Below are 14,680 nucleotides of genomic sequence, written 5' to 3'. Positions count from 1 at the left end.
TGAAGTGTCTGCTGAAACCTGCTGTAACCTTGATGATGTCAACCAGGTTTGAAGCACACTGGGAGGAGACTTGTTTCAAGTTTAGATTCAGTTTCTAGGTGACCGTATCAATTGGCATGAAGATAATGAAGAGGAGGTTCTGCCTGAGTTCTAATTATTTTAAGGAGAACAAAGACAATCTGAAAAGAAGCACTTCTGTCCTTGAGCAGTTGAACATTTTTGAAGTGTGAGCCACATTTCTAGGAAAAAGTATGTGAAAGGTGAAACGTCCCAAAGGGTTTTAATAATACAGTGAATAAAAGAATACAGAGAAATCAGGCAGAAGCGTCATGAACACAAGTAGATGACACAGAGAAAAATAATCCGGGTGCAGACAAGGAGTCTGAGGTCACCTGCTTCTGGTGGGTAAAAAGCTGTGGCGATACACCAGCAAAAGTCTGAGCCAAAGGAAAACAGAGTACCTGGTCAGTGTCATGTCAGGCTCTCATAGCCTCAGGTATGAGCCAGCAGGGTAATAACAGGCTTCAGAAATAATTGACCCTCCAATGCAGACCTCAGGAGGCAATAGCGCCTGTGTGGGTTTACAGCCAAGCTACTTGTGTGGTTACATTCTGGTGGGGGCCATGGGATTAAACAAGCACACGCGTCCTCACAGAAAAAACACTTGTCATCTGACATAATTCTTAAAAAATGTCTTAAAACTAAACATGCAGAAGCCCGACTGTCATTCGTTATTTAACTGTCTGTATTACAGCCACCACGCCTTGAACAGGTTATTTAACAACCTGTGATCCTTGTCCCACCCATCGTGACAGATCATGTATGGGAAAGAATTTCAGTCCGTTAAAATTTTGCAATTCCGTTTCATAAAGCAACTCCCTGAGCTCATCAAAAACCTGCTCTTACGTCATTTTATCCAGGGCGAATGACAAATTCCTGGAGGCATGGGAACGTGTACTCGTGATGTTTATTTGTCAACGTAGTTTGAGGTTTTATAAAAAAAAAATATAGACATAACTGTACAGTGATGCAGATCTGCAGAGGATATGAAACGTGTAAGCAAACCCACAAGAGAGTGTCTGATTGAGAAAAAGACAGGTGAGATCGGAGAATGTGGTTGGACCTGCTTCTGTTTTGGGCGTGTCGACCCCACCTCGCAGGTGAGCCCAAGTTGAGGTTTGCAGTGAATGTACCGTTCAGTGTGATACGGCACACCCTTCATCCCGTTCAAGTGGGCATTGCTTTACAAAAACACTGATTGCGCTGGAGCAAAAATGACTCTTTTAGCAGTTCAGTTACGTAAGAATCCAAACCTTTCTGTTCTCTCTTCTTGGTATATTTTTGGGAGAGGAATTGCCATGAGTCACGCATCAGTCAGCTATCGTTTCTTACAAACTTGGTGGGCGTGTGACCACACCGACGTCTAGTGCTGTGTGCGTTGAGGGGGGAAGGCGGGGTAGGAACTCAGGCACAACACTTCTTTTTTTTTTTTTAAGATCCAAACAGAAGTTCGTAAATTACATGCCTTCGTAACTTTTGTAGAGGACCAATAGAGTGGCTTAGTTCAACAATCGTACCTTTGTCCTGCTTTCATTGTAGATACGCACTGGAAAAACAAGAGTCATAAAAGGTCACTTGGAACAGTGTGCGATGTTGTTTGATCTGCCAAGTGTTGTATGCACAAGTATTACTGGTGATTTCTTGAATTACTTTCTCAGGGTTGGCCGGTTCAGGGTGGTTCTATTATTAGTTGCGGTTCATTGTCCACTATGGCATTATTAAAGAGCTGCTTTACACTTTGACGTTTTAAATGGTGGAAAATTTAAATTTTTCTTCAACAAGCACTCCTTTGTCGTTGATTGCTTGTCACATTTTTGGTATTACAAAAAAGAACCTGACATTCTTAACTGTCTGGACAAAAAAAAACACCAGATAATGCTTGTTGTAATTAGACAAAAGAACCACTGAATATGTAACGTCAAAATCCTTTAATCAAGGTGTTCATGAGGAGTCTTAGAGTATTTCAACACCACCGTGTGAAACAAAGCCGACGGAGCAGTGCCTACATGCCAGCAGAGTTAGCCTGACCACAGCCAACTCACGGCCGCTTTTACACAATGGCAAATCTCTCTGTCTGTGGTCGACTGTCTCACTCCGCTCATTCCTTTTCCATATTACACAATGTCGCACCCTGCCCCGAGATTTCTAAACCCCTGTTATAAAAACAACCCTGAGAGGATATTTACAGGATCTGCAAGGTCAAAAAAAAAAAGATGTTCCTTTTGAACGAGGCAGAGCAAACAAAAAAGGGGGTGAGGAGGGGGGGGGAGTAGTGTCAGTGTTGAAATTCTCACCTCACCCCAGGCCGTTGAGAAATAGGAGAAAAGTCACCCATCACCCTCGTCCCTGCTACCAGTGTTACCGGGCTGGTTTTGACGGAAAGCTGGTGTACAGGCACGTCAGTCAACGGTTGCGACACACACGCTTGGTCACACTCGCATGCATATGCCTACATACATGTAGACATCCTCATCTGTCGGCGTAAAAGAGGCACGCGACCCTAGTTTCTGGAGACAAACAAATACTGTACATTCATACAGCGTACTCACCCTCTAAGGGAGTGACACACAGATATGAAGAAACACACACACAGACACTGTTTCCATTCCCACTGTTGTCTTTCTGTTGCTCAGGAGTGAGATGATCATCTGCTTTATTTCCCAGTCACGGTCGCCTCCCAAGTGTAATTGCATACTGAGGCCTTCTGTTAAAAATTTGACATGTCATTTATTTTCTGAACACATGGCCTCCCGCCAGAACTAGTCATTTGGTAGGAACAGTACATGTTCAATTTGGAAGGCAGTCTTTTTCCTCTTAAGCCTGTTCCAAATAACCATTATTTTTCAAATGGTGTCCCACAGGGTTCAATGCTTGGTCCTCATTTTTCTTTTTCCATTTTTACAGCATAGTTTTCCTTCTCAGCTAAATAATATGGTGGACATTTCTATGTATACAGTGCACTGTATACATATTGTTAGACAAAAATTGCACGTTCTGTTTATCTGATGTGAGATCGCTTTATACTGTTTTACAAAAGGTGTTCCACTGGGTTCAATTCTTAGCCCTCAAATTTTCTCAAAGTTTATACATATACTTTTATTTCTCAGCTAAATAAATGATTATACCCTGTATATTTCTATGTATACGACACACTGCTGTACATATAGAAAGAAAAACAAGGTGCACACGCATTTCATTTGAACTGGGACCAAAATATTTTTTATATAAATATGTGAGCATTTTCTAAATACTAGTTATTTTACAAATGGTGTTCCACTGGGCTCTATACTCGGTCCTCTCTTTTTTCTGTTTATACCATACGTGTTTTCCTTCTCACACAAATAACGTGGTGTACATTTCTATGTATACTACACACCACTGTACATGTTTTTAGAAAAAAGTGCATGTTCAGTTTATTTGATTCAAGAACAACAGTTCTTTTTTCCTAAGGAATTGTTCTAAATAACCATTATTTTACAAATGGTGTTCCACAGGGCTCAATACTTGATCCTCTCTATTTTGTATTTATATAGTACATGTTTTTTCTCAGTCAAAAAAAATGATTATATAGCAAATATTTCTTTATAAACGACACATAGCTGTACATACTAATCAAGTTGTATGACCCAAACTATCTTCATTTAGTCATATTTTCCTGTCATTCCTTTTTAATATTTGCATATATTTTTTATGTCCTTATTATTACAATTTGATGTTAGGCACATTGAGATTAATTTTATCTTTGAGAATTACTTCTCTGCAGATTTGTGTTTTCTTTTAGGGAAGAGATTCTACGTAAAACATGGGTTGGGGAAAACAACAATTTAGGCTAGACAGACGGAGGTGAAATTCGAGCAAATGGAAACTCAAAATCAAATCAAGACATCAAAGAGTATGCTAACCATGGGTCTAAGAGAATTATTCTCTAAGCATTCACATGTGCTCCGTTGGCTGCCCGCTGTGGCTTGAATAGAACTCAGTTTCAGGAGTCTATTATGAACCAGACGCGGTGGATGTATTGCACACAATTTTTTTCAAGGCTGCAGCAGAATTTCCAGCGGGGAGATCATTGTGTGCGTGTGTCAGTTGTGGTGCCCTAGCCACCGTTTACATTCAATAATAAAAGGAAAAAAAAAAATTCCTCATATTTAGTGGAGCCAGTCCGTTTCCATGGTTACCAGCTCGGGGTTTTCATTCTTGATTCACTTCCTCACCCTTGGCGCTCTTTTTTGCAGACCTCTCTCTCTTTTTTTTTCTTTTGCTGTTATTACTACACTAAACTCCAGTTTCTCCTCACGTGACTTCTTCTCCTCTTTGAGAAGATTTGTGCTCCTCCTGTTTCCTGCTCAGTGCCACCCCTCTGTTTTAAGCCACCCACACAAAGCCTTGCACGTTCTCTCTCTCTTTCTCTCTCTCTCTCAATGAAATCCAGACATGCACACTGTACTCGCTCTCTGACTCTAAAGAAAACAACTCCTGGCTGTAGCTAGGCAACTCCAAATATGAGTCATCCCACTGCCGCGCCCATCACCAACTGATCACCACCCCACTCCTCTACCGACGTACACACATGTAAACACACAGCTTTGGATTCCTCTTTATGGAGTGTAGCTGTTGACGTCGTTCAAGCTCAACTTTGATCCTGTTTCTAGGCTGTTAAAACTGGAGTATAAATAGTTTATTGGGCAGTTTTTAGAAGTATAGAGAAACAGTAGTTGGAAAAACACCAGAAACAGAGATTCAATTTCAGATGTTATGATGAGCTCAATTAATCATCCAACGCGACTCTGTGTGCGGGTTAAATGGTGCAGAAAAAGTTCATCAGATACTAACAACTTTACATAAGTAGACAAACAAGGAATGAACTAGCAGTAGAGGGGGGAAACAGGCCTTAAAACTGCGACACTGCGGGAATGTTCGTCCTCTTGACCACAATGTGATGACATGACTCATAAGACCTCGTCCGAGTCACTCGCTGTCAGATGGTACAGTTGGCAGCAAACTGCAGCCAGTGAATCAAAATGTTTTACATGAATGCATGGAGTATTATTAAGCAGTTATAAAATGCAGGAGAAAATTCAGCAGGAAAAACAGCAGAAACTGAGATTTAATATCAGAATAATAGATAATTATAATAATGCAATAAAATTATTTGCTGAAGCTAAGTTAGGTTAACTTCAGCATAGTCATTCTGACTCACTTATGCATAATGCAGTGCTGCCCTCTAGTGGACACAGGACACCATATACGTTGTGTTGAGTACAGGCCAGGTCTGTCAAATTATGTGAGATAATATTTATTTTTCATTGTTATGAATCCCACATTAAAGTGACTGTTACCCACCACGGGACTGGTCCACCAACAAGGATCACTCCAAAAGGAAGGATTCAAGGATTTAAGGATTCAAGGATTCTTTATTGTCATTTCAACACATGTTGGTACATGAGATGGAATGAAATTAGTTTCTCTGGTCCCGATTCAAGCCATAATTAAAAATATAGAATAAAATTAGCTAACTAAGTATAGTACAAAGGCGCAGAATAGTCTGAGACGTCACAAAAGAACCCAGGGAGCAATTCTAAATTATACCTTCAAAAAGAAAATATCTAGACATCTGTCCATGAGCTGAATCTTAAGAGAAACTGGGTGATACAGCACGACAGTAACCCCAAGAACCCAAGTTGTTCTTTAAAGACCAAGTCAAAGTCCTGACCTTAATCCAATAGAAATGTTGAGGAAGGACCTGAAGCAAGCAGTTCATGTGAGGAAATCCACCAACATCTCAGGACTGAAGCAGCTCTGTTCTGAGGAATGGGCTAAAATTTCTCCAAGCTGCTGTAGACGACTAATCAGCAGTTACCGGAAACGTTTAGTTGCCGGTAACTGCTGCACAAGGAGGTACTTAAAACTACTGCTAAGGACTGACAGAATAAATGTGCAAGCATAATATTTACTGTTTCATTTGTTTGCTTTGGTTCTCCAGGTCTACTTTCAGGACCTGTGTGAAAATCCGCATTTATTTATTTATTTATTTTTTGAGTTTCGAGAAATGTAGAAAATTGTGCATTGCGCAAAAAGTGGCACGAATGCATTATACACAAAACATGAACTATCTCCTTATTTGGTTTAATAGCTTTGATTTGTGTGTAATTATACTTTAGTGGGTTGTAATGTGAAAAGCTAAAATTAGGCGTTTTATTTGCAACAGTTCCCGTAATATTCTGCGACCTACTGAGCATGCGCCACCTGGGGTAATTGAGCCCAATTAGTGCAGGTGTGTCTACAAAACATACTGCTGCTGCTCGCTCTGTCCCAGTGTTGCGCTGCGGAGAGAAACTCGTATTGGCGATGCATTTGAAACAAAACGGACACAACTTTGGTGTTCTGCTCATTTACACCATCACAACAATAAGTCTGCATTCAATAGGCTGGTGTAAGCCCTCTGCGCACTCCCTCCAGACAGAGCGCGGAGAGGAAGAGGAGTGGAGAGAGCTTCCTTATTCTGAAAACCTGGAAGAGGCAGCGGCTGGAAAACCGATCAGTCTCACGCCCACAATGTCAACTTCAAGTTTGAAAAACAAACCGAAGCAGATCGACAATCATCTAAATGGAAACTGCAGCGAAGGAAATACTAAACATGTGGTCCAGGGAAAGTTTTACATCACAGGTCAACTTGAAACAAACATCCCTGCTCTAGGCTACCAGTCAGATGCTGCTGCTGTTTCAGGTAAGATACCTGCGCTCACATTTACTGGACTTGAAATACAGTTAGCAATTTTTTTTTTTTTTTTTACTGCAGCCTATATGATGTCTTAAGGTGGAAGCATGCTTTTATTAAAACGTATTGTCCAGGCACTATGTAGTGTTATTAAATTACTCTGATTCGACTTCTAGTTTGTATGGAGGACCAGAACTGCCAAAATCAAACACCGATAAGTAACTACTTTTATATGCACCAAAATAATATATATGTATTTTTTTAAAAAAAGAAAATGTAATGTTTCACTTTAACTTTTATATACTGATAATGCTCAGCATTACTAATTGACTCAGTTTAGTTGTTCGTGTATTTTTCAATTAGCATAATTCAAACACTGTTATGCATACCAATTGTTTTGTCCTTTTAACTTTTATTTATTTATTTTATTTACTGTATATTCATTTTAAAGTAGGAAAAGGCTTTAACAAAATCACTTCCACTTTTGTTTTTGGCATTTTCTGGCACTACTTTGTGTTTTCAGTTTTTCTTATTGAATCAAATCTTATTTTGTTCATTTTTTTTAATGCAAGACCAGAACTGCCAAAATCAAAAATTAAATAATAATAATAATAATAATAATAATAATTTTAAATAAGGAAATGTGAGATAAAAAATATATTTCTGTCTTACTTGTTGTTGCATTAACAAACCTGTCATTTATTTATTTTTTTTGTTTATGGATTTGTATATGTATATGTGCACCCATTGCCCACTGAATTTATTTCCCAAATTATTTTGTATTTTATTTTGTCATTTTCTTTTTATTAGCATATTAGTGTGGTGGAATTTTTGGAGGTTGTCACAATTTGTTTTTAAAATGTGATGCACTTAACCGCAGAATAGTTTATTTTATCTAATGAGTCATTTATTTACCTCAATAAGTCTGTAGTCAGTGATTTTTTTCCACTGAGAGTGTAAGCCCCTGTGTTATGTTCCACAAAAATTTCTCCTGAAGTGGTTTGTTTTTGTTAACCAGGCCAGATCCAGGGAGGCCAGGCGAGGATCGGAGGTCGGCCGGTCAGCAGCTCGGAGGAGAGCTGGCAGAATCTGCAGCCTGTGGTGGAGTGTGAAGACGAAGGCATGACCCTCACGGTCAGGAGGAGACGGGCTGTACAGCTACTGCTAGACCGAGGTGAAGCTACACTTTCTGCTGTTGTGTCATGTCAGGGATAGTATTCTCAGTAAACTAAATTTTGCTAACAATACAGACCTGATTTCTTTTTCACAAGAATAAAGTGTAGGTTTTATTTTGGTGTCTGTTTTTGTCTCAGCGAATGAGTCATCTGTGCCTCTGTCCCAGCTCCCACCACAGTGTGGTTACTCTGTTCAGACCACATGGAGAGACATCAGTCTGATGGCTCAGTACGATGCCTGTCACATCACTGTAGAGGTGAGTGATACATACTTTATATTTTATATATAAAAATATAAGTAAAGTTCATAAATATAGTTGAGCTGGCTTGACTGTCTGCATATTTTTAAGTGTCAAATTTGTGGGAAATCCATTGTTTACTTTTTATTTCTGACGTTGTAATGTCTGACTTCCAGTCCTGCTGAAACCTGTCCTCTTTTTTCTTGTAATGATTCACTCATTTGAACCGAAATGACTCAGCTTGTCCAAAATAGATTTGGGACTGTCAGGGATGGCTGATTCATGTTTGTGATTTAATGAGAAAAGCTTGTGCCTTAATCGCAAACACATTGTCTCCAGTGAATGTTTGCAATGTTTTCAGCTGCAGGCAGCGTAAAATTATTATTTTTTTATTAAATAAATGCTGTTAAAACGTGTTCATTTAGGATGACAGCTATGTGTTGCCTCTGCTGTGGAGGGGGGCTCCGGTCAAGATGTCCTGTCCGGTCTCTCGGATCATGCCTCAGGCCACGGGGCCGTCCTCCCTCTGCTGCTCCCTGCATGATATGACGGTCAAAGTAAAGGGACTGTCAGCCGCAGACGAGTTGAGGATAAACAGTAAACATCAAACTAATTATTCTTTGCTTTTTTGTTTTTTCAGACTTTTCCAATCTAACTTAATTTTGTGTTTTTCCACTACAGTGCGTGGAGAATGGATTCCTTTGTCATCGTTGGTCGAGCACTGTGGTTACACTGTGGACAAGCGAGATGCAGAGATTGCAATCAGTACTCCTTATGTCACGTGTGGCATCATAGTAAAGGTGAATTTCAGAAGTTGCTATTGAGTCTACAGTGCAGTTTGTCTCCCCCTTCTGGCAATAAGAGTAATTACACAAGCACCTTTAACATGTGCAAAGGACATAGGCCTAGATTACTAGATTCTATTTCATTCTTTCTGAGAGTCAGAGACTTCATAGTGAATTCATAGAACCATGGTTACAATGGTTGCTTTTCTGCAGCCTCCATGACACCCAGAGTGTAGTTGGTGCAGTCTACTACATTCCAACTCATGGAAACCAGTGCACTAGTGTGGGAAATCCATTGCACTTAATACATCTGTCACTGTCGATAGTTTTATTTTTCAGACGGTACACCATCGTCTGAAACTTCAAATGTTATTTTTTTTGACACTTACTAGATTCACTTCATTCTTTGTGACCGTCAGAGACTTCATAGTGAACTCAGTGAACCGTGGTTACATTTGTAACTTTCCTGTATCCTCCATGATACTCATAGTTACGTTGATGTAGTCCACTCCAACTAATTCAGCAAAGGCTTGAATGATGTTCATGATGTTCAAGATTATTCTGCATTTTCTATAAAATCTCAGTGAAGCTTCTCGTCTTTTTTTTCAGGATGGACATTATACACTGTCTCTTCAGATAGGAGAGGAGATCTTCACACTGGCCTGTCCCGTCTCGCCCCCTGAAGAACTCCCCATTACCCCTCAGCCTCTTGTTGACAGCTTTCGTCCTCCTAATCCTATTCTAAGGGGGGACACAAAAACGATGCAAGCATCCCAGAAACCTTTTCAGTGGATCCCACCTTTCTACCTGGCTCCACCTTACTATCCCCACCCCACAAAGCAACACAGTTATGCTAGTCCTAATTTGAATGATCTGTACAACCCTACTGCACCAAGTTTGACTCCTGAGACCCCTCGGCCTCTTCCTCCTCCTGTCGATTCCCTGCCAGATAATCAGGTCTACTTCTCCCACCATATTCCTCTAAAGGAAACATTAACCATCCACAGTCCTCTGTCATCCAGAGATGAAATGGATGAAACAAGGCCGCTGTATCTAGCTAGAAATCAAGAAGCTCCTGTCTTGGATCTCTCTGAGAAGCAAAGCATCACTCCTGCAAAATTTCCAGCTCAGGTTGAAGCTCCTAATATTCAACCTCCGAGCTATGATTTCAATCCCTACTACCACTACTACCATCACCCTAAAATCCCTCTTCCTGGCCCATCTCAAGACCTCGATCCAGGTCCACAGCTTTCTGGGGAAGTGTCTCCGACTAATTCTCATGACTGTGAATTTCTAGTGTTTCCCCCCAACGTGCAACTATCGGAGGGTCTCGGTCCTACACCGGTGTCTGACACCATCTCCCGTCCTTATACCTTCCCAGCAAATCCTAAATTTGCTCACAACCCCTCTGCAACCCACCCTCCACAGCCTTACCCACACTTCTACTATTTCCCACATATTGCTCCGGGTGAGGCTAAAAGATTGGATCCTTTACGTCAAGACACGGCAGCAAAAACGGATTTGGCAAACGTTCACTCTCTTCCCCATCCACTAGTTCTTCAAGACAGCGCAAATCCCTACACACAAGAGCCAAGTCCAGATATTGACGCAGAGGAATACAGCCCAGAATGGACTGAGCATCTATTTTTAGCTGATGATGTAAAGCCACAGCCGGATGATGACAGGAGACGCTCAGCGCACCCAGACCCTGTTTCAGATCAACTTCCTGAGCAACCCTCATACCTGACTCCACTTTACAATCCTTACCACTACTACTACAACCCTTATCAGATGTATTATGGACCTGAAGGTTTACTCAAGCATGCTTCTTCCCTTCCAGCTCAGCACTCAACCTATCCCAAACGCCCATCCACTGCTCCACAAACAGAATCTGTGTTTGGTGTTCAAAATGGCCCTTACTACTACTATTCCCATCTTTACAACCAGCCTAAAGAGTTCAAACACGACCAGGAGTTGCGTCCTACAAGCAGCGAGGACTCTGAAAAGGAGCTTCCCTCAGACTTTCAGTACGGCAGGGTGGAGTGGGTTGTTCATGGTACTGAGGGAGGATATGCCAACATTCCTCTGCAACTGCACAATCCCTCCCATGGCCTTTATTCCCGTTATATCACCCAGCAACATGCATATGATCCTTTCGGGCAACAAGGCGGAGAGGAAGCAGAAGAGAAGCTGGGAAATGAAATGAGAGGTAAGTTGTCATGCTTTTGAGTAAAGGAATAAAATAGTGTTGTGACTTTGAATCACCACAAGGGGGCGGAAAAAGTCCTGAAACTGTGATGTCTTGTTTTTGGCTGTAATCGGACACCTGAATGGCATATCCAAGCAAATCAGATCACCTGAAAGTCAACAGTACACTCTCTCTGCCTCACCCTGTTCTTCAGATGTAGGCTGCTGTTAATTCACCGTGAAAGCAAGTCTTGTCAATACTCGACTGGAGCGTGAATCGACAGTGAGGAAACTTTGAAAACTACACGCACAGACTTTAAGGCTGGAACGCTTCAGTTAAATATTTAGGCTTTTCTTTTTCTCACTGTGGTCGAGATCAAACAACAATATAATCCAGCAAAGATGTTTATGTGTGTGAGCCAACAGACTAGACAGTGGGGTGTATTGTCTTTGCAGTGCCTGACTCAATGGTGGAGTCCACAGCTCTCCCCTCTGAGGACAGTTATGTCTACTGCTGGCTGCAGAGGCTGACCCCCGACCTGGATATCTACATCATACCCCTGAATGGCTGTGGACTAAAGAAACATGTAGGGCACAGTTCAGTGTGTGTTATCCATTATAGGCCTAGAGTAACACTTTGTACACAAAGTTCTTTCCAATGTCAAGATGTGTTAACCATTATTATTGTTTTTAGATGTTGGATGAGAAGGGGGTCAAAGTTTCGGACTCAGATTCTCACCAAGCTGCCAGGTATGAGACCTCTATGAGGTACGTTATTTCCATGAAAAGCAGGGGTGTCAAAAATACAGTCAAATATTAAGTGCTATTTTTCAATAAAATAAAACTGGTCGTTTTGTCCACTGCATTATGACCACATTGCTCCGTGGTCTAGCTCTGAAGCTCACGAGTCGAGTCTAAAAGCTCAGACTATGGAGTATTGTCTGTATTAGTTTGCTTTTAAGACGTTTACAATCTCTGCATCCGTCCCTTTTAAATGCTCCTATGACTCTCTTTGCTAAGTGTTTCTCGTGTACCTCTACCAACAGGTTGATGGTGAGATGTGATGAAGAGAAGGATCGGCGTCCTCTGCCTCAAAGCCAGTCAACACCGGTCGCTGTCAATGTGCAGCTGAGGATTGCCACAGGTTTCATTCATATTCACTGTTTATTCACTGTGATCTGATGCTGATTGCTGAGCAACATTTGAACATCTCTTTCTCCTGTAGATGAGTCCTTCACCAGTTACCACCCCGAGGCTCACCTGCCTCTCAGCCTCATCCAAGGCCGACTGGTTTATGTGGAGCTGAGCCTGCTGGACCCACCAGATCCCAGCCTGGTGCTGCTGGTTCACTCTTGCGTGGCTTACACTCAAGCTCCATACGCCAGTTGGACGCTTGTATATGATGGGTACGTTTATGTAAGATAAGAGATGATATGCTGCCACCATGATTTGTTAAAGATCAAGCCACAACATAAAGACCACTTCCAGGATGCAGCCTGACACAGGCAAAACTGTTGAGAAACAACTCAAAAAACATGAAAAACGGCACAAGGTATTGACCTGACTTTCAAATTCACTAGATCCCAAACTGATCAAGTATCTGTGGGATGCACTTTAGGCATTTTATTCTGATTATTACCTCAATGCTAGTGTCTATTTAAATGTAGCCACTACTGATTGCAAATGAAACCTGCAATGTAGGATCATTTTGGACCTCCAATTACCATTGCCAGATCAGCATGTACCTGTAAACCGGTCAAGGAAACAATCCACTGAATAACTCTGTGGGTCTGGAGTTTCTGGTGTAGCCAAGGGATGTCTTGATAGCTGACATCCAGACCAAGACTTCAGCTCTGTGTGCTAAAATGCGAGCTTGGAGTTGGAGCTGAGAGACGACAACGATGGGAAAGTTTACTCTCAGTTAAGTTTCCAAACACGTCAGTGCTCGTTGTTTAAGGTGTTTTATCTTGATAATAGTGACACATGGACAGCTTATGACGGGGCTTTCTGCCTCTTTCCTCTCAAGGTGGTCTGTTTATCTCATGCAATCAAAGCCTTCTCGAAGGTCGCACCTCTGAAACCACATATAGAAAGCTTCTGGTACTACCTACAGATTGTGCAGAGATGATTATCAAACCAACACTTAAAAATCAAGGAAATGAGAGTTTGATTTTCGTAAAAGTTTCCATGACCAATAATAGTCTCCACAATATGAATCCTTCTTTGTGAGAAGTCTGGAGTAGTGTATGTCCAAACTGCTTTAATTTAAATATGCAATGACATGTTCCCTAGCGTCTCCAGCTTTTTACTGTTTAAAAGATCATTTTTTTACTTCAAAGAAATTACATCCATGCTAATTCTTCAGACATTTTTGATTTTTAAACTAAGTTCACTACTCTGTGTTGCTCAGTTGTCCCAGCCGGGGGGTTTCACAGCTGCTTCCTTCTACAAATTCCCACCACATCCGGAAGTTCGTAATTTACAGCTTCCTATCTACCCCCATTGAAGGATACTCTTTCCTGGGGGAACCAGAGGTAAGTCCCACCCAATGCACACATGTAAACAATTGTTCTATTTTAGGACTACTTTAACTATATAGTAAAATCACTTTTTTCCTCCCTCATTCAGATCTACTTTTCGTGCCTGACAGAGGTTTGCTCTGCTGCAGACAGTGAGTGCTCTGTGAGCTGTGTCAAAGGTAAGGAGAAACTGAAAAGAGGCCTGGTAGTCAACAAGCCTTGACTCTGACTGACTGATCTTTGTCTCAAGGACTCATGTAACCCTTCCATCTTTTTGTCCTTGCAGGTCCAAACAGTGATGTACAATGAAATAAAGACACTTTTATACCACTGCAACTTGTTTATGAAATTTTATAGAGACAAGCATACTAGCCTGTGAAAGGTTCAACTTGTATCTACTGTGAGAAAGGCCAGTATGACATAATGCCTGGGAATGTAGAACAAGACGGTAAAGTAACAAGAAACTGAAGTTGTCTGACCATTAACACCATGTCACCATGGTGATTTTAACTAGCCTATGATGAAAGCTGTAGTGGAAAGTTAAGAAATTAGAAATCAGAACACTGGTCTTTCAATGTATTTAATTCAACATCGGTAGATGGGCTCACAGCACAGACAAAGCACAAAGCATTGATAATACCAAATGAGCAACAAGTTCACAAAATAGCCCCCTCTTAATGCAATAACTTGGGGCAGTAAAACAAAGAGGCATACACACAACCGTAATATAAATGTCAATGGCAGCAACTCAACTCATCACCTATGCAGTGTTTGCACCTATCAGGTGACAGGTCCACACATTAAATCAGGGTTTAACACAGGGAAAAAACACATTTCAAATGAGTATATGCAGAGAGAGCAAGGTGTTGATGGTGGAAGGTACCATGTGATACAAAATTTAAAGAAAATTATCCCTTTTATGTTTTTAACACTGTTATTTGGCAGTGTTTTTTGACAGAGTTTAACTGTTTAATGTGTGGACAAAAAGCTGAAAACT

General features: G+C 41.1%; 1 protein-coding gene across 2 annotated transcripts; it reads left to right on the top strand.

The window, feature by feature from the left end:
• Nucleotides 1–6,115: 6,115 nt before the first annotated feature.
• Nucleotides 6,116–14,019, top strand: LOC311507104 (uncharacterized protein). 2 transcript variants are annotated; one of them, XM_084571310.1, is made up of 13 exons: nt 6,116–6,787; nt 7,797–7,952; nt 8,092–8,210; nt 8,618–8,789; nt 8,874–8,992; nt 9,587–11,186; nt 11,621–11,751; nt 11,859–11,932; nt 12,211–12,308; nt 12,390–12,570; nt 13,575–13,698; nt 13,793–13,862; nt 13,970–14,019. In XM_084571310.1, exons 1-13 carry the CDS (start codon nt 6,409–6,411, stop codon nt 13,990–13,992), a joined length of 3,246 nt encoding a protein of 1,081 aa, XP_084427436.1. In that variant the 5' UTR covers nt 6,116–6,408; the 3' UTR covers nt 13,993–14,019. The 2 variants fall into 2 exon arrangements, with proteins under 2 accessions (XP_084427436.1, XP_084427437.1); XM_084571311.1 differs by having other exon boundaries at nt 6,117–6,787; nt 11,859–11,914.
• Nucleotides 14,020–14,680: the final 661 nt, after the last annotated feature.

This window comes from Chelon labrosus (genome assembly GCF_963514085.1).
Source record: "Chelon labrosus genome assembly, chromosome: 21".
In the NCBI taxonomy this organism is placed as follows: Eukaryota; Metazoa; Chordata; class Actinopteri; order Mugiliformes; family Mugilidae; genus Chelon; species Chelon labrosus.
The sequence above is the reverse complement of the archived record's forward strand: the minus strand, read 5'-3'. Positions and strand labels throughout refer to the sequence as shown.